The 20,290-nt window shown below is 38.9% G+C and overlaps 1 protein-coding gene across 4 annotated transcripts in view; it reads left to right on the top strand.

Moving 5' to 3' along the window:
* The window catches only part of MAEL (maelstrom spermatogenic transposon silencer), a 35,411-nt gene extending 15,395 nt beyond the window's left edge, over positions 1 to 20,016 (top strand). Inside the window, exons 2-14 of one of the 4 annotated variants that reach the window (XM_036894627.2) lie at positions 1,748 to 1,927; positions 4,251 to 4,816; positions 5,047 to 5,139; positions 6,319 to 6,418; positions 7,348 to 7,503; positions 8,698 to 8,739; positions 10,596 to 10,720; positions 11,490 to 11,544; positions 11,664 to 11,808; positions 15,366 to 15,428; positions 16,203 to 16,335; positions 18,433 to 18,508; positions 19,097 to 20,015. In XM_036894627.2, coding sequence (XP_036750522.2) covers positions 4,685 to 4,816; positions 5,047 to 5,139; positions 6,319 to 6,418; positions 7,348 to 7,503; positions 8,698 to 8,739; positions 10,596 to 10,720; positions 11,490 to 11,544; positions 11,664 to 11,808; positions 15,366 to 15,428; positions 16,203 to 16,335; positions 18,433 to 18,508; positions 19,097 to 19,206 — 1,230 coding nt within the window. In that variant the 5' untranslated portion in view covers positions 1,748 to 1,927; positions 4,251 to 4,684 and the 3' untranslated portion in view covers positions 19,207 to 20,015. Of the gene's footprint in view, positions 1 to 1,584; positions 1,928 to 4,250; positions 4,817 to 5,046; positions 5,140 to 6,318; positions 6,419 to 7,347; positions 7,504 to 8,697; positions 8,740 to 10,595; positions 10,721 to 11,489; positions 11,545 to 11,663; positions 11,809 to 15,365; positions 15,429 to 16,202; positions 16,336 to 18,432; positions 18,509 to 19,096 lie in introns of those variants that run through there. The other 3 variants (XM_036894630.2, XM_057494968.1, XM_057494969.1) reach the window with 3 other exon arrangements.
* The last annotated feature ends 274 nt before the right edge of the window (positions 20,017 to 20,290 follow it).

Raw genomic sequence — 20,290 nt, 5'->3', positions numbered from 1 at the left:
ATTGCCCTGGTCTAGCTTGGATTAACACATAGTCTACAGGCACACACCTGATCATCTACATGTGCTTTCTTACAACACTAAACTATGTTTTCTACCTTTATCTTGTATCTACCTACCACTTCAGCATTTTATTAAAAATAATAATAATAAAGAGAGAAATGTGGTATCCACATATAAATCAAGTATAAAAACCAAATGAATATTCATATTTGAACTGACTGTTTAGAGTTCATAATGCATGAGCAAAACCGAAAGTTTCTGTGATGACTGCCCTTGTACTGTTCACTATGTAACTTATTCATTATGTAAGAATTTGTTCTACATGTAAAAACTTGTTTGTTATGCCTCAGAAGATTGGAGACTGACAAAAATTAGGCTTGGGGGGGATTAATGATTGTGCATTGAGCATTGACTCCCCTATACAGAATTTTATTGTCGTTAACAACCATTTGATCAATAAATATGAGAGATGCCCTCACAAAAAAAAAAAAAAAAGGACAGACTTCCAATGGTAAAATAAATTAGTAACCGGGATGTAATGTGTAACATAAGGAATATAGTCAAGATATTGTAACAGCCTGGTAGGGTGATAGCTGGAACCTAGAATTATGTATATAAATGTTCTACCACTGTGTTGTACACTTGAAACTCATGTAATGTAATACTGTGTGTCAACTACCCTTCAATAAAAAATAATTATTTAAAAAAAAAATAAAAATAAAAATAAAACTGTCAGTTACTACAAAGTGGTGATGAAAATTCTGAGCACCTAGAATTCTCAAACATTGCTGGTGGGAATGCAAAGTGGGAAAGCCTCACAGAAAAACAGTTTGACCGTATCTTATAGAAAAATATACACTTACTTGACCGAGTAGTCCCACTCCTAGGTATTTACCCTAGAGAAATGAAAACTTACATTCACACAAAAACCTGTACAAAAGTGTTCACAGCAGCTCTATTCATAATCACAAGAAACTGTATACAATCCGAATGTCGTTCAACAATAGGTAAATGGATAAGTAAACTACGGTATAATCGTACAACAGACTACTGATACATAAACAGCTTGGATCAGTCTGAAAATAATTAACAATGACTGAAAGAAGTTGGTCCGAACAGGATATAAACTGTGGATTCATCTTACATGACCTTCTTGAGAAAACAAAACTTGTGACAGAGAACAGACTAGTAGTTGCCAGGTATTTACTAGGGGTGGGAGAAGAGTGTGACTATAATGGAAAAACAGAGGGAGTTTTCTGCGGAGAAGGAATGTTCCTATGTTGACTGTGATACTGATTTTCACAATTTATACATGGGCTAAAATTCACAGAACTGTAAAGAAACTAAAAGGCTAATTTTTATTGTGCAAAAAAAAAAACTTGTCAGTTACTTTACCAGCAAAAATGGGTTTATTTGGGAATAACAGAATTGCAATTTGGGACAAGCTAGACGTGGCAAACCCATAAGCAAGTGGGGAGAACAAACCGAGAGGACTGCCCTTTATAGAGGAAGGTGGTGTGGGGGAGGAGGGGTTGGGAGGAGTCTTCTAAACTAGAAGCCCATTGGAGAGAACTGGGAGTTTGGAGTGTAACGGCTTTTCATTGGCTGAGGTGTGACACTCTCAGCTGAGTAGTTGCCAAGGTAGGAGGAAACCTTCCTCCTCCTTATGAGTGGTAGGGTGTGAGAGCGCCACCTCTGGCCTCCCAAGTCACTTTTAAATGAGATTTCCTTTTATTAATTTTCACAGGACTAACAGCTGATTAGACATTACAGAAGAAAAGATTGGTAAACATGAAGAAACAGCAATAGGAACTGCAGAATGAAACTGTAAAAAGAGAAAAAGACTGAAGGAAATAATGAACAGAGCATCAGTGTACTGTGGGCAATTTCAAGCAGCCCAAGGAGATGGTGAAGAAACTTTGGGAAGGTAGGTATATTCATTATCTTGGTGGTAGTGATGGTTTCACAGCTTTATGCAAGTTAAAGTTCCTATGTGTTTTAGATATATTCAATTTCTTATACTTCAATCATGTCTCAACACTGGTATAAAAAAGCAACCTGGAGCTAAAATCCCAAATGACATCAACATGGGACATGGAAGTAGAGGAATGTGTTGGGAGACTAGGTGGGGGAAAGTAATTTTCTAAGCTTCTTGTATATTTGGGAAGAGTGGGTATGGATACCTATTAACTGTATAAGTTATAAAAATGTTTTAAAACAACTGTTTTTAAAATTTATGGATAGCCACAGAATTAAACAAAATAGAACATAATTTGAAACAATCAGACAAAAAAAGGCAGAAAATACTAACACAACTAAACCAGAAAAAGGAAAAATAAGAAACCTAGAGATATGGTAAGTAGAAATTGAAAATAATTGATTAAAGCTGTTTATGCAAGAAATTAGAATAAGAACCACAAAACAGTTGGAAGTAAGTAGATGAGGGAATTCATAAAGCAGAAATGGAAAATTGAAGTTCTACCAATAAAACCTAAACCTTTTTTTCTTTGAGAAGATTAATAAAACAAACTTTAGAAGTTTTGGGGAAAAAAGCAGGAAGGTATAAATAATATTAGGATGAAAGAGGGAGGCAATATTAGAATACATATTTTAAATTACATGCAAATATTATAATTTATGCCAATAACTTTTTTACATTAATTTTATTGAGGTATAATTTAGACACAATAAAACATAGTATGTAATTTGACAATTATGTACTACTTGTAAGCACCACGACCACAATCAAGGTAGAGAATATTTCTGCCAACCAGGAAGATTCCCTATGTCAGTTCTCAGTCTCTTCCCCCTAGCGCTTGGCCCCCCAGTCATGGCTGATGTGAATTCTATAATGAAACTTTTCCTTTTTCTTGACTTTTGAATAATTCGAATCATATAGTGTGTATGCCTTTTTTCACCCACAAAATTATCTTGAAATCCATTCATGGTGAATATCAATGGTTCATTTCATTTCATTTCATTCCTGAGTACCACTCTACTATGGATATACCACAATTTGGTTATCAATTCATCTGTTAATGAACATAAATAGAGCTGCTATGAAAATTCATGTAAATATCTGTATAGGTATATATTTCCATTTATCCTAAATGAGTGGAATTTTTGGTCCTATGATATGTATATGTTTAACTTTGTAAGACACTGTCATGCAATTATCTCACCAGTAATATATGAAAGTTCTAGTTGCTTCACATCCTCACCAACATTTTATACCAGTATGCGTGGAGACATAAAGAACTTCCTATAAAGTTGTAAATTACCAAAATTGGTGGACAAAAAAAATAGGAAACCTGAAAAAACTAATAATCATACAAAATATTGAAAGAGTAATCAAAGGCCAACCCCACCCTTCAAAGATATACAAGGATCAAAAAGTTGTACTAGTATTCAATTAAACTATCAAAGAATAGATGATTCCCATCTACCGTTCAATGGGAACAAAAAAAAAGATGGCAGGTCATTTTATGAGGCTATCACAAGGCTGATACCAACATTATGTAAGGATAGCACAAAGAAAAATAGCTGTAATTCAGTATCACTACAATCAAGGAAGAAAAATCTTAAGTATGATTTTTGAAAAAGCAATACCTCATGATCAAGATAAAGTTATACCAGGAAAGGGAGAAGCTGCAACATTAGGAAAATCTAGCAATATTTTATCAACAAAGAATAAAAGCATGTGGTTTTATTATGCACAGAAAGCATTTAATAAATTTTCAATTCCTATTCTTGACTTTAAAACATACACATACAACATGTATACACATTCTTAGTAAACTGAACACAGAGGAAATTTCTCTGGGAAGTGTATATAACTAGAAAGTCCAAGAGAATCAACTGGTGCTATTTGAACCAATTTGAGATTTCAGCACGGTGATTAAACACACAAGGTTAACACTAAAACCAATACCTTCTCTACATACCAGCAGTAGCTAACTAGAAAATACAATGAAAAGAATAAAATTTTCGTAATCGATCCATACATATTCTAGAAGTAGAACAGAAATGAACCAGACCTTTATGAGAAAAATCTATAAAACTTTATTGCAAAACATTATTTCAAATCTCAGCCTCTTAAACTGTGTTTCCTTTGTCACTTGTTTAAAAAAATTGCATTAAAAAAAGCCGTATTCTTTATCATAGTGTTAAGAATCTGAAAAACAAACAAAACTTTTCTTAAAAATCGGATTGATTGGTTCCCGTGGTTTTGTCTTCCTTCCCTCATTTAGAATGTAAATTTCTTGAGGGAGGACCTTGTACCTCGTGTCCCTCCCTCTGGCACAAACTGGCCCTTTACTGGGCCACACCACAGAACCTCAGGCGCTCGCGAGCCCTTCTTTTTTCTACCTACTGGGACGCGTGTTACGCAGTAATGGGCAGGAATCCTGCCGCGCCTTCCACGTGACGGCGTGCCCTCCAGCGACTCATCCCAGCCAATCAGAGCGCTTCGCACCTGCGGCCACGCTCCCCCGCCCGCCAGTCGCGCGAGGGCGACGCTTCTGGTCTTAAGACTGTTTCCCTCCCAGCGGGGCCAGTGCGGCTGCGTGCCGCGCCGTGATTGGTCGAGAGCTGCAGGCCTGCGTACGCAGGCGCCGACCTTGGTTACTGAGGGCGGGAACCCTGAGGGGGCGCCCCCGTATTGTCGTGCCTGTCCGCGCTCGCCATGCCGAACCGCAAGGCCAGCCGCAACGCCTTCTACTTCTTCGTGCAGGAGAAAATGCCCGAGCTTCGGCGGCAAGGCCTGTCCGTGGCTCGCGTGGCTGATGCCATCCCCTACTGCTCCTCTGACTGGATGGTGAGGCCGGCGGGCGGGCGGGCAGTTGGGCAGGTGGGAGGCCGGGTGGCGGGAAGGAAGCCTCGAGGGTGAAGGACCCGGGCGCCTGCTGGGGGAGACGGGCCGTATACCCAGCCCCGGGCCGTCCGCCCCAGAACAGCCTCCCGGGGCATCCGGGCGTCGGCCTACGGGCCCGGGGACTCGGACCTCACCGCCGCTTCTCTCCCCCACCCCCCCACAATCTCCCCAAGCTCCTGAGGGAGGAAGAGAAGGAGAAGTACACAGAAATGGCTCGAGAGTGGAGGGCCGCCCGCGGAAAGGACCCGGGGCCTGCAAAGAATCAGGTAAAACTGGGGAAGAGCAGCTCTCTGCCCGGCGCCTTGGCTTGTTGAGCGAATGGGCGGACGGACGTCAGGGGTCTAGCGGGTGATTCCGGTTAGTACAGAGAAAAGCCCTTCATTTTTATCTTGTTGTCAAAATGCCTGTTACAACAGGCTGCGTGAGTAGGGCACACGTTGGTATCAGCTGGTGGTGAAAGGCCAAGAAAACCCCTGCTAGGAAACCTGCCGCCAGTAAGCCTCCATCAGCAGTGGGAGCGTTGGTATTTCGGTAACTTGAGGGTCCATTTCAACCCCTTTATGTTTAAAGAACCTTCTTTTCGGGTGTTTAAAAGTAGTTTGGACCATGCTTTCTTCTTAAATGACACTTGGAACCAGGCCAGCTGCTGTGTTCAAAATAACAAGACTTGCCGGTCTTGGTGAATGTTCTGTGTGCCTTACAGGTAAGCGATGAATAAAGTTTAATTGGGCAAATTTCTGTGTAGTGGAATGTCAAATACCAAATACAGTTTGTTGATGATTCATATCAAAACGCAGGGTAATTTTGGAGTCCCCCTTAACCCCCGTGTTCTATTCTTAGATAGCAAAATTCTATTCTTATTTTAAACTGTCAACATTGGATTGAAAAATGATGGGAGTTGTGTGCTTTAGGTTTGAGAGATCATTGTGTGGATTTGTGTTTGAGCAGAAGCTCTAAGCAGTTGAATTTGTACTTCTACTTGTGAACCTTGATTTTTTTTTCTTACTACAATTTCTTGTATCTCCCCGAAAAATGTAAGCCATATTGTATATATACCTTGAGACTTGGAGTCAGCATGATCTGGTTTTTACTTTAAGTGCAAAACAGTATTACAGTACTTTGGCTAAAGTTCTTTTGGCCACTGGGATGGCATATATTATTAATCTATATCATCAGTAATGGGCAAATGACTTTTAGCAGTAGTTGAATTAGTTATTTACCACTCACCTTTTGGTAATGTTTATAGATTTTGCTATTGTCTGCCTTTGGGTGTTGGTGTCAGTGAGAAATAGGTAGTTATTTACTCATGGAGTTCACTGTCCTGGAGAGGTTACTGAAATAATCTACAGACTGTTTCCTAGGTATTTTGCTAGACTAAAGTGTATGGTATCCAGTGCCCGATAAGAGTTTTAAGTGTATGGTTAATCCATTATCTTCCTCTTTAGAGACCTGTTTCCACTCCGCTGGTGGGGCCAAGCACGCTTGTACCAAGGGAGAATGTTTCACTCCCGGATGTATCAAGCTTGTCTCTCAAAAATGATCAAGGTAATCCTAAAATGTGTCATGTAGTCAAATTTGGGTGTTCAAAACACTGTGATATATTGATCATTAAGTATGTGTTTTGTATATTTTGATCCTGCATTTCAAAGTTATTAACTGCAAGTGTTCAGATATGGTGGTGCTGAAGTTGTGCAAGATCAGGGTATTTACATTTGTTGAAATAACACTGGAGAGTTGTTGTATTTTTTTAAACAAAAAATGTGGTCTCTTGGTTTCTGTCCTGTGTGTGTTCTTGAGCATACTTTTGGATTTAAGTGTTTATAGCTGGACACTTAAATACATTTCACTTTTAAAGGTAAAGACGAATTATTGAGCTAGCCCATAAAAGAATATGTTAATAGGAAGTCCTTGCTATACCTTTTAGCTGTTTTTATTAATTGTGTTTTGATGTTGTTGAAGATTAATAAAATCTTAACAGTCTTAAATGTGGCCAATCTTGATAATTAACCCTTCTCACATTTGCCACCCTTTCTTTAGAGAATTTATCAGTGGTCTTGTATGTATTGGTAAAAAGTTGAGAGTGAATTAACTTGTCCATAATTTTTATCACACAGTTTTTCTGCACTGATTCTACTTGGCTTTGTTCCTCACCCCTTCTGTTTGTTGAATGTGGGTCATGGCTTAAGCCAGCCTGCGGTTCAGAGACTGCGTACGGCTGAGTTATGTGGGGCTGGCTGCAAGTCTGAACCCTTCTATTGCTTCATACAAGGAGTGGTTACTACTTTAATTCTTGAATATAATTGTAAAAATTTTGACTCATTTTTTTTGGTACAGCTGATTAGTTTTCTCCAGCTCATTTAGGAAGATAGGAAAAAAGGAAAATGGTTCTGTAATTATTGCTTTTCATGAAGGGGTAACTTTGAGATGCTCATCTGTTCATGTTTTATGTTTGTTTTTTTTGTTTTGTTTTTTAGCACTCCTTGGAGGCATTTTTTATTTTCTGAACATTTTTAGCCATGGTGAACTACCTCCTCATTGTCAACAGCGCTTCCTCCCTTGTGAAATAGGCTGTGTTAAATATTCTCTCCAAGAAGGTATTGTGGCAGATTTCCACAGTTTTATAAATCCTGGTAAGTAGTTAGATGAGTAGATGCTAGACCTTTAAAAAGCTTTTTTTTTCCTTGACTTTATTTGATAACAGTATTTGTTCTCTTAAAAGCTGATGCACAGCTGAGTTCTTAAAATGTAACAAAACTTCATATTAACTGGTTGAAAACTGTTAAGAATTAGGTGTTACACTGAGTTTTTGGTTTAGGCTTTTAACCTTAAGTAAGCATAAGAGTTGGGTGGACATTTTGCCTTAAAAAATGTGTAGCCCATTTGCTTATCTGCAGTTTTACATCTTGGAATTTTCTAAATGCTTCTATGCCTTATTACGCTCTTTTATTTCTTCATTCTTTACCTCAGTGGTCATTAGTTTTTAACCTGCAGTTGCTTTGTAACCTTGAGCAAAATACTTAACCCTTCTGAATTTATTAGGTCATCTGTAGAGATAATAGCTAATGGAGGGCTGTTCTATGGAATACATGAGCAGGTATAGAAATAGCCTAGTACTTATAGGCTCTCAGATGTTATCATGGTCTCTTCTTCTGCTACTGCACCCCATCAAAAGCAATTAGTAATGAAGACATGGGGTTTGCTTCAGTTCCCAAGAGTATAGATAGCAGTTAAGGGAACACTCACTAGACCTTTAAAGGTAGTAGGAGAAACTTGGAGCAGAGTAAAGGAAAAGTGGTTAGGAAAGAACTTTAGTTTTGCCAATTACTTTCAAATTCATTAGACCACCCTAGCACTTTTCCTTGTTTTTAGATGACAGAACTTACCATCCTACTCCCACTTGTAAAGAGTTGCTGCTTAGGAAAAGTCAAATACTTACTTTTTTCATATGGTGTAAACATTAAAAATAGAGAATTTGGACCAGACTTTTTTTCTCTGAGAAATACATACATACCCTGTTATATCAGGGGCCTTGAAAACCCCTACATAAGACTCCTTTTAGCACAAGTTTTCTTTGCCTCCTATTTCTTTCTCAGGAATAACTTGCTTTATTAAAAGTAATGTAGACAATATACCAAAATTCTTTGAGTATCATACCTTTGGTTAAAAAAATATGCTTTGAATGTTTAATCTCTGGTATTTTCACGTAACAGTAAAAATTACCTACCAGTGTTATGTCTTGGTCACCCTGGGGAATATGACTGTAGCAAAACCAAAACGCATCCGATTTCTGCTGCTTTGAACCAATACTTTACTTTGTATTATAGGTGAAATTCCACGAGGATTTCGTTTTCATTGTCAGGCTGCAAGTAAGTATCAAGGCATAGGGTGAGTATAGGTATTGAATATGTGTGTAGCTGGTTAAGACTTACTGCTTCAAATCTTCATAGAAGTGGTAGATGGTGTATGTGATTATTCAAAACTTTAAAATTATATAGACTTGTAGGATAATATCCCTTTTCCTATATGGGGAGTCTGGTTTTATTTCTGCATATATCCCTTGGCCTCAGGATCAGCTGCATTTACTGGCCTGGTATGTCGGTAAGTCTTTTAAAGAGGTATCAGATTATCTAGATTGAGGGCCATTTAAAGGGATGTCCATTTAAAATTAAGGGACAAAAGAGTTGATACTTTAAAAGCAACAGAATAAAATGTTAGACAAAACAGCTGTCTATTTTTTTAGATGAGGAAAACAGGTTTTTAAGGGTTTTGCAACCAAAGGACATGACAGTATACCTAAGCTCTTGAACTAAACTTTTCTAGAAACTAGGTTTTAATCCTTTTCCTGTTTGATTAGAATGAAAGTCATAATAGGTTTATTTTTAATTCATATTCAAAGTGTCATTGTTGGATTAAAAGCATTTTTTTAATAAGTGGCCTGTACAAGTGTTTGAAATTAGAAATAAGGTTTTCAAATCTGCCATAGCAAGCAGCTGTTTTGTAACACTTAACAATGCTGTTTTTTATAAATGAAGACAGTATTTTAGACTCATTTTTGGTTATGTCCTTTGAGTTTTTTCCAGTCTTAATGACTTTTTTTTGTTTGCCTGGATTCAGGGCTTTAGGCTGTGGAACAAGGAGTTTAAAGGCAGATTTTTTTCAGTAGGTTACCTTACGTAGCTATGAATGAAAAGATTTATAATAGAGAAGAAAGTTCTTTTGTAGCTTTGAAGTGTGAACCTAGCTAATCTCCCCAAGTATTATATCACCTGAGGTTATTCAACTAAATAGGTAGGAATAAAAAAAAAATTTAGCTGGTGAATTAAATTCACATTTTCTACTTAATCTCTGTTTCTGGTTTGTTCATCTGTTGAATGCATTGGAGTCCCTACTATGTGCCAGACACTCATTTGTGAGAGTGCCACTGACTTACTGTTTCTTTATCATTGTGGCTCTGATGAATAATTGACTTGTGAAAATAAGCCTTAAAATTTTTTTTTGACCTTCAAATTAACCAGCTCTGAGGGATTTCTTACTTCCAAGATTTTGGGTTCATAATTCCATACTGCATTTTTCTCTCTGCAGCGCTTTCAATCAGGTATCAACCTGTCCCAAAAGCTGTCATTCACCTTCCTCTTGTGGACTTGACAAGTGACTCTAGGGGAAGAACTGCCTCCAAGCTGGGTTCATCTCTCTGGATGTCTGTACTCTCTTCTATCTTGATCTAATAATTCTCTGCTACTGGATGTTTCTTGATATTCTCAAGCACTTTAAATTTTCAGGGGAAGGTTGCTTAGAGTTAATTGGTACATTTTTTACTGGAAATGGACATCTGCATCATACACCCTTTTAAAAAGCAGTCACTTCTTTTAGGCTCTCCAGCCTTATCAATAAAATAGATTCACAACAGGCAGCATGGGAATAGTGAAAACACCGTGGGTTCAGTCACTTAATGAGTCTGGGTTTGAGTCCTGACTATGCTGTTCACCAGCTATTAACTTAGTACTAACTTCTGTGACTCTAATTTGTCGGTTCTCTAATACGTATACACCTACCTCAAAATGGGATAAAATATGTGAAGTACCTAACCATAACCAGGCTTGCTTACAAGTGCTTAAACAGGAGGTACCCACTACCTGCTTCCTGTACACCTGCTCCCGTACCGGCTCTATAATATTTGTCTTAGTCCAGTTTTGAATCCCTACCTCTTTTTTGTTTCCTTCAGGTGATTCTAGTCACAAGATTCCTATTTCAAACTTTGAATTTGGGTATGACCAAGCAACTGTGTTAGAAAACCTTTATAGGTTTATTCACACAAACTCAGGGGGCTGGCCACCGATCTACTGCAAGGTAATTTCAACATGAGAATTACTTTTAAGGCATCTGCTTGGATACCAGAAAGTCCATGAAAGGTACCCAAAGAAAGAACTTTTGCCCTTGTATTAGCCGTGTGTATTAAAACAGGTTCATTCTGAATTCTCTTTAATGTGATCGGGTATAATGCTTTTTTCTAAATTTCTCTGGTATTGGGAGATTTTGACGACTGAAAAAGCCAAACATATTCCTACTTAATGGATCTCATGTTTTAGTTCTTCATTCTGAAATATCTTCAGTACCCTGAAGAAAAATATCTTTTTTATCCTGAAGAATAGATGTAGTCTGCATATGTATCCTTCTGAGCAAGATTACTGTTTGTTTGAAACTGTTTTTGTAGCAATGCCTTGGCCCTCTTTTTGTAATCTTTAAAGAGACTTTATTTTTCCTTATTTTCTCTAAATTCTTCTAGGCTATGAGTCAAAAGAATTGGGTTTTAGTGTTAATGTTTATTAGTGTAACCATAAATAGATTCTTATCTTTTCCTGGGCACTGGTTTCTGTATTTGCCTACACTAGGACACTTGCTTTTCATAGGTATGTTAACACTGCTTTATAAATGTGACTATTAATAGCAGCAGTCTTTGCTGATATAAGTTGCTCTTCTTCTTAGTTCTCATTTAGTTGTCACAAACTCTTCAGTTTCTCCCTTCCTGCCACCCCCAGCCCCCATTTGAAAGGATAGCAATTAATGAAAAGTAACTTGAGGTAGGAGAAAATACAAGTAGGCTTTTTCTCTTTTCCAGTCTAATGATAGAGCCAGAGTCAACTGGTGTTTGAAGCAAATGGCAAAGGCATCACGTAAGTGAAACTGAGTCACTGCTCAAGTGTATTATAATACTTGCATTTGTTTCAATTTTTATGTACGTGTTCCATGTACCTTATTCACTAATTGTATGTGTTTCTCTGTTTACCAATAGAAGAAATCAGGCAAAATCTAGAGCTTCTCACTGTGGAGGATCTCGTAGTGGAGATCTACCAGCAAAAATTTCTCAAGGAGCCCTCTAAGACCTGGGTTCGGAGCCTCCTAGATGTGGCCATGTGGGATTATTCTAGCAACACAAGGTATTTGGAATGATTTTGTGATAGTGATTTTGATTCTATTCTGAAGTGAGAAAATCTGGTAGGATTAATTTCTTTTTGTGCAGTACTTCCCTTTGGAATCATATTTATTTGTATATAAGATTCCTTTGATTGTAAGATACATTGTTACTTTACCTACCACTGAGAAAAAAAACACTACCAAATAAACTGACACAGTGCTTTATCACTTAGAATTTCTTTATTGATAAATTAATATTTTATTTACACAGATGTTTTGTTATGTAGAATTCTTATAGTTGCATGTAAGAAATAAATAAATAAATAAATTGGTGAAAATGTATTTTATCTTGAAATAATTTCAGGCTTCCAGAAAAGTCGCATGAATAGTGCAAAAAAGTCTTGTATCATTCTGTCAGATTCCCTAATTGTGAACATTTTAATACATTTTCTTTATTACTTTCTAAATATATATATATATATATACACTGTTTCTTTTTCTGAACTTCTTGAATGTGGGTTGCTGTCATGCCTTTTCACCCTAAATATCAGTATGTTTTTCCTAAGAACAAAAACTATTGTATTACCGTGATAGAATCATCAAAATGGTATTGCCTTGACAACAATACTGTCATCTAATCTAAAGGCCATATTCATATTTTGCTCTTTTTCCAATAATGTCTTTCATAGCAAAGGAAGAATCCAGGGCCCCTCCCAGGTGGCATGTGGCAGTTATTGTCTCTCTCAGGCTCCTTTAATCTGGAATAGCTCCTCAGACTTGTGAAGTGTGCAGGCTCGTTGCTTTACAGACTGTTGCACAGTTGAGTTTGCCTCATTTCCTCAGTTTCCTCTGAGGAGGCATTTGATGTCAGTTTTTCCTGTGAGATGATAACTTTGATCACTTGCCTGAAGAAGCATTTGCCAGATTTCTCCATTGAAAAGTCACTGTTTTGCACCTTTGTACTATTTTCTGGGGAGATATTTTGAGATTTAGTAGCTATTTTATTCCTCAAACGTTAGTGTGCTAGCTTAACATTGTTGATGATTTTTGCCTGAATCAGAGATTACTATTTTTGTGAAATGGTGTTTTATAACCAAAATGTTCCTTCTACATTTATTAGTAGGTGTTCAACTTGTACGGGAGAACTTCTTTTCACTCATTCGCTGTTTTCATTTATATGAGTACGGACTCAGGGAGTCCTGTTTTCTTCCATGTCTACAGCCTGTTGCTTTCAGCTTATTTTTATGCTTAGATTAATTACTCTGTCTCATTTGTGGCCAGTGGAGGAGTCCCTTGTGAAGCATTCATTTGTGTCCTTTGACATTGCTTATCATCCTGTGGGGCTGCTCTGCTTTCTGCTCACTGTGTCCCGGGCTCACCTCACACTTCCCTTGCTCCTGTTTTGGAACAGCTGTTTTTCCAAAGAGCCCTGGTTCCTTTAAGTGGGGGGGAGTATTGAGTAGATAGGATCTGGGTGCTAGAAGTGCTCCTTCCTATGGAGTGTCATTGGTTCCTGTTCCCCTTAGTGGAGAGAGCTAGGAAATACTTGTCTGTACGCGCTCACCACACACACCTCTATGTAGCCAGGTGTCTCTTTCTGGTGTTCCTGCATGCACTCTCTTTCTCTCACCATGAGTTTTCATACTAAACGTGCAATTCGAGACCAACACTGCAGAGTTTTCTTGTTTTCCACTCTTGTATTTCTGTATTTCCCTTCTGGCGCTCAGTAATTCTTACTTGTTTTGTTCAGTGCCACTGCATTAAAAGTTGTTTCAGAATAGTTAAGTGATTCCACTGTCAAAACAAAATATTAACTGCAGTTCAGAATCTGGTTTTGGTCTAAAGATACATGGTCAAAATACTTTGTTCAAAAGTGTTACTTGAATTGGTTCTCTTTCCATACCCCACCCACTCCAGTGTGGTTAAATTACTGTAGTTAAGTCCATTTGCTTGTTCTGTTCCACTTTTGTTTTTTCCCATCCATGTTGATTTTTCTTATTTTTTTGAATGTGTAATGCATGAATATAGCTCACACAAAGTATATTCAGAAGTATCACTCATACAAGGTCCATAAAAACTCCATGGATTGCATTAAATTAGTAAATTGAGGAGATCTGAAATGTTTTAATGTTGAATTCTATCTAAGGACAAGAGATATCCTTGCATTTTCCAAATCTGCTTTGGGAGTCTTTCAAGCCTATTTCAAAATTTTTCTTGCACAGGCTGTGCATATCCGGGACTGGTAAATTTTTGTGGGTCATTTCCTTGATAACTGTTTCTTCCATGGAAATTGATTTGATGAGGCTTTCTAATGCTAATGGGACCACTTTTGGTAATTTCTTCCTTAGAAATATACAGTGTATAGATTTCCAAATTTGTTTCAAAGTCTACAAAGTAGTCTCATAATTTAAATTTTTCTTCTGTCTCTGGTGATTTATCTCATTGTTTCTTATATATTTGTGCTTCTCTTTTTTCCTGTGCAATGTCTATTTTGTTAAGGTTTTTCAAAACAACAGGACTTAACTTATTAGATCTGCTGGGGGCTTTTTATTCTCTTTCTCATTAATTTCTGCATCTGTCTTATTTCCTTGGTACTTTGTTCTAGTTTTTTGAGCTTGGAATTTAATTCATTAATTTTTAAAATTGATAAGTATTTAGCAGAATGAATTTTCTACATCCCATAGATTGGCATGCAGTATTTTGCCATTTTACTGTAGTTTCAACTCTCTTTAAGCCAGGAGTTAATTTAAAGCTTTTACATGTCCAGATGGAAAGGCCTGGGTTTTGTTAGTAAATTCTTTGCATTGTGATCAGTGTTGTTTATAATACTATTTTATGGAAGTTACTGGTGTTCTGCAATTTTTTGCCGACTTAATATGTACCTGGTGTTTGTGAACGCAGGCTGCGCTGTTACGAGTCTCAGTAGGCTGTGCCCCAGGGGGAGTATGCGCAGGTTCGCAGTGACACCTTCACTGCGGTGCCTGGTCGGTCATTTCCTCCCAAGTATCACAGCCTGAGGTCTCCGCTCAGTGATGCTCCTCCTGGCCCCCTTGTCTGATGTCACGCCTTTTCAACTTTTCATGTCTTCATCTACTTTTTTCCTCCTTAGTATTTATTATCTAGCTTACGATGTATTATGCCTGCATATCTTTTTTTATTTGTTTTCACCACTAGAAAGTAGTTTTCTGTGGATAAGAGTTTGTATTTCTTTCAGTAGTGAATCCCTAGTGCCCAGAACAATGTCTAGTGAGTAGTTTGAATTCGGTAAATGTTTGTTGAATGAGTGTGTGTTAACCGTAGTCACTAGTGTATCTCCGGATCACTCATTTTAATTCAAAGTAAAATTTATCTGTTAGGGTTTTATGTGGTTTGCTTGTGTCATGCATTTGCATCAGAGGAGGTAACAAAAAAATCTGTTTTTAAAAAATTTGAGTGTTTAATTAGAAACCTTAACCTTTCATGGTGTCAGTTTTTCTTAAATGATTTCAATTATCTAGGTTAGAAATCTGGCATATAGAAACCTTTAAGCCATGTTACTTCAGTTAAATCAGGATGTTAAAGTCATTTTTTCTTGGCACAGGTGCAAGTGGCATGAAGAAAATGACATTCTTTCCTGTGCTTTAGCTGTCTGCAAGAAAATCGCGTAAGTTGGAGAAAGTTTGCCCCCGCGGTGGGCTCTGCGTCTGCGGCTTTGCCGTGTCGCTGTGGCTCCGCCAGCTGGGGTGCGCCGCTGTTTACCTCCATTTCCACAGTTCTCTTTCACAACGGAGGTTTGGTTGCGTTCTCTCTTCTCACTGCACGTTAGTGTAATTCTGCACAGGTCACTACTTGCCTGGCACCGTTACCATGTGAGCACTTTGGGCGAACCTGCAGAAGCACTTGGTGGAAATTTTCCTTCTGGGACTCCTGTAGGGGAGCAGAATTCCCTGCTGTCAGTAGGGGCAGCACCTGCTGAAGGTGCTCAAAGTCTGGACTCTCTTCTGCTCATTTTGTAGTGAATGCACCTGCAGCCTCAGGTCCCCGGGCACTCTGGGGGTCCCCGTACATGGCTGTAGTAGTTGGTGCTGAGGATAGATTGGTGTTTTCCAAGTTTATTTTTAGTATTTCTGGGGCTGCCCTCACCCTGCCTGAGACATTTGAGGATTCTAATAATATTCACCCTCATTCCCATTCCCTTCTAATGAACCTGAGATTTTATCTAGTCATCAGTCTTTGTTGCCAGTAATGTCCAGTTTATGGTAAGTATTCCTGCCTATTCCCCTTTCTTCTTTGAGTCTCTAAATTTCTTTTTTTCCCATTTAAGAACAATTATCTCTAACATGCTTTTCCTTTATGTTAGAAATCTTAAAAATATAAATGGCTTTAGAATGAATTAGATGAGATCCTGATAATGAGCTTTTCTTATTTCCTCCTAAAGGTATTGCATCAGTAACTCCCTGGCCACTCTCTTTGGAATCCAGCTCACAGAGGCTCACATTCCACTCCAGGATTATGAGGCCAGCGGTAGTGTGACACCCAAAATGGTTGTACTGGATGCGGGGCGTTACCAGGTAAGGAGCCAACTGCCGGGCGCGGCTGGTCCCTTCTGTCCTCTCAGTGTGGTCCTGGTCAGCATGGCCTTTGTGAGGTTTGCTCCCTTCCTTAAGCAATTTTAAAAATCCTTCATGGAATGTCAAGCAGTTCTTAATCCAGTCAGATCTTGCATAAAATCCTTTTCCTCCCTGGCATATTTTCCCTCTATATTTAACACAGTTTTAAGAAAATTAAAATTGGCAAGTAATTTTCGTGCAAAACACATCTAAACATTTATTCCAAAAATTAAATAACTGAATGTAGATTTTGTATTTAATGTATTTACTAAAAAAGTAAGACCTGCTTCAGGATTTGGTGAGAAGCTGCCTAATTTCCCTGTTACCTTTGTCCTTCCTTGCTATTTACTTCCTCGTATGCATCTGTTACGCCCCCGTCACTGTTTACATTGGTCACCGTGGAACCTCAGGGTACCTAGGTCCTCTCTCACCTCCCAGACTCATCTTGTTGGGCTCATTCTGCTTCCTCGCCCTCCCTCCCCAGCTCCTGAAAAGCTGCCCTATGGGTTTTCTCAACCTCATTTTTCTCACACATCTTCTTCCTCTTCTTGGGAAGGTCTGTTTACCTCCTTGGTTCTAACTAAAATCTGGCTGTCCACTAAAGACCCTGCTTCCCTGTTAGCTCTTGCAAATGGCGACATCTTTTCCTTCCTAATTTATCATGGGCCTCGATTTGAGGTAGTTGTCCTTATTTAATGTTGCGCCTCCCAGATTTCTTTCTCTCTCCCTCCAATCCCTCGGCTGTAGTCTCATGCCCTGCAGGCTGCAGTGTCTGATATCCTTTCCTAAGGCTCAGGAGGCCCCTGAGTCGGCCGTCCTCATTCTTAAAGCAGCACTGAGCCAAGGGCTCCGACAGGGCCCCTGTCAGAATTCCTGATCCATTTCCACCACAGTATCCCTCCCAGCTGCCTGATGTCTCGGTTCCTCCGCTTCCCTCCGCGTGATCCTGTCGCCCAGCACGCATCAGGTTCCCACCCCCACAGTCATATCCGAGACCCCAGGGACACCCCCTGCATAATCCTGGTGTCAAGTACCCTGCCCAGTGCCAGCCGTCCTTGGGTCTCTGCTGGCCCCTGCAGTTCACGCGCTCCTCTGCCGTCCCAGACTCCCTTGTAGGGCCACGGCGCTGCACACCCGGTGGCCCCCATTCCGCATAGCGCTGCAGCACAAGCTGCAGCCTTGTGCCACGGCCTCTTCCCCTGGCCCTCACCACCTTCCTGCCCGGCTTAGATTCCCTGGTCTGTCATTTTCACTCACACTGTCACCTCCACTGGCTCTCCTCTTTTCATCATACTTGGTTGACAAACACTAACCCTGATTAAATCTAACTCTTCACTCACCTACTCTGTTCCTGTACTTGTGCAACTAAATGAGGCAGAAAAGAAACTGCCATGCTAACTGGTCTTAATAAATATTCATCACCACTGATTCTAAGTGAGCCCTTAGCATTTGCTGCCTGGCAGTTGTCCATTTCTCCAGGTTGACTCATCTCCCGCTTTCTAGACAGTCACTTCTCAGCTTCTTTCACTTCAAACTTCCATCACTTCTTTGCTCACCTGTGTTCTAGCTGATCCTCTTGCCTCCCACTTCTGAAAAAACAGACAATCAGAAGAGATTTTCTACATATTTCAACTACCACATCTATCTGCGTCATACTCTGCTTTACTTCTAATTTAATGCATGAGGTGTCTGTGTTCCTAAGACCAGTCCTTCTGTTTATGTATTAGATCCCATTCTCTTAACTCCTCAGGGTCAAGGCTCCAATAATTTGTCACTTTCCTACATCATCAGGGTTTCTGTCTGTTCTGAATCATTTTTATAAATGCTATATAATCTCATCTTTAAAAATAAAAACACTCTCTTGACCCTGAAGTTTCCTTCCAAAGACTATACCCTCTGCTCCTCTTCACAGCAACACTCTTCAGAAATTGATGACTTTGGAAAATGGGGTTTTGTATTTTCTAAAGAGTAATTTGAAATTGAAGTAGATGATCCAAGAACTGATTTTAAAAAATAAACATTTTTCCCTTTTGGTATGTTTCTTTCTGTTACTTATAGAAACTAAGGGTTGAGAGTCCAGGATTCTCTAATTTCCGCTCTCCTAATCCAGAACAAAGAGCAGATACACCCACTGGTAAGTATCTTATATTTTATCAGAATGCACTTCGAAGGGTTTAGGGTCTTAAATCTTATTAAAGTCCAGGGTCTGGTACTTTGACAGGTGCCCTAAATTTAGTATAAGAAGGATCTTGTTGAATGGGGAGTGGTATTTGGCATTAGCCAATTAATATTGTTAATGTTAATAAAAATGTTCATACATAATTCTAATACGTACATTTTTGTATCACTTTGATACAATTTTTATTCATCATAATTTTTGTTCAGTGTATTTAAAATAGAACCTGTTGTTATTACAGTAGCTATAGTTTTGTAGTTTTCAGGTGATGATGTCTTTGAGGAGATGGGAAAGTTTAAAAGCTGGTGCCTGGAGAACTTAAAGTTTCCACAGCTAAAAACAAAAAAGGAATATCCTCGGTCAGCCTTGTGCTTTTTCGCTCTGAGAATCTGTTGCTCGTCTCTACCCTAAGCATCTTTCTCCTGTCCGTGACCCATGAAGCTGTGGCCTAGCTAGAGGTCCACAGTAGGTAAGAGTCAGCTGAGGGATTTCTTTGTAATACAACTATAAAATAATGTTTCTTTTCTTGTATTTTCGATATCATAGGTGACTACCCATCAGGGGTGAACATTTCTAGCCAAAGCAGCCATGTTCGGGGAAGAGGAATCACCCGCTTACTAGAGAGCATCTCCAGCTCCTCCAGCAACAGCCACTGACTCCCCGGCTCTGAGGCTGCTCTCACCTTGCAGGTCCCCAGAAGATGGATACAAATCTTTCTCTTCCTTATCTTAATGATGGTGCTTTTCAATTTCTAGAAAAATCACAGGCCCAACTTCCCTTCTGACTAAATCATATTAAACATGTCACACCAATGATAACTGTCACCACTGTGAAAATTACTTCATTTGTAAGGAAATTTTCAGAGGTTTTTTAAAAGAAGTTGGAGAAGATATTTGCATTTTTGCTTTTTTCTTGAGGGCTTGTTCTACTTCCTGACTGTATGATGGAAATGCCATTAAAGTTTTGAGTCCTGTAAGAACAAAACTGGCATTTTCACAGTTGTGCTTTTGGGGATGTTGTATTTTGATAATCTTTTCCTCCACAGTGAAGGTATTAAATGTCTGTTATGAAAGGTTTTAAAATAGTATTAATCTACTTCTTTGCATTATGAAATAGGGAACCCTACCTTTGAGACCTGCAGGATATTTTCATTGCAAATTTCTAAGAAAATTAGCCTTTAACAAAACATCTTGCTACTTAGTCTTTGAAATACGCTGACTTGGACAAAGGGGTCATTTGAAGGATGAAAAGCCAAAATGAGATTATGTAATTTTCCCCAAATCATGGCAATATAGTGACTGAATTCCAGATGCACTTGACTACAGATCTCTTCACATATACCAGATGCATGTCATACTGAGTTAAGATTTGACCTGTTTGTGACTGACTTACACTGGCTCATATTATCTGCCTGGGCACTTACAGAAGCCTGGAGTAGGAAGAGAGATGTATAACCCTTTTTGCTTAGAATTGCAACCAAGGCCGCACATGGCAGTGGCAGAGACAGCATTGTGATTTAGGCCCAAAATCCTGCCCCTTTGGTCAGTCAGTCTGTCATGGGACCCGGGTTTTTCTTAATCTTTATATTCTCCTTTCTTAACTTACTGAGCACCTACTTTATGGACATATGCATTGTCTTGTGAAGTCCTTATGACCTTGTATTTTATAGACACATACACAAGATTCAGACTTAGGTCATACAGCTCATTGGGGAGGGGCTGCCTGACCCCAAAGACTGTG

Source organism: Manis pentadactyla, chromosome 19 (genome assembly GCF_030020395.1).
Source record: "Manis pentadactyla isolate mManPen7 chromosome 19, mManPen7.hap1, whole genome shotgun sequence".
NCBI lineage: Eukaryota > Metazoa > Chordata > Mammalia > Pholidota > Manidae > Manis > Manis pentadactyla.
The sequence above is the reverse complement of the archived record's forward strand: the minus strand, read 5'-3'. Positions and strand labels throughout refer to the sequence as shown.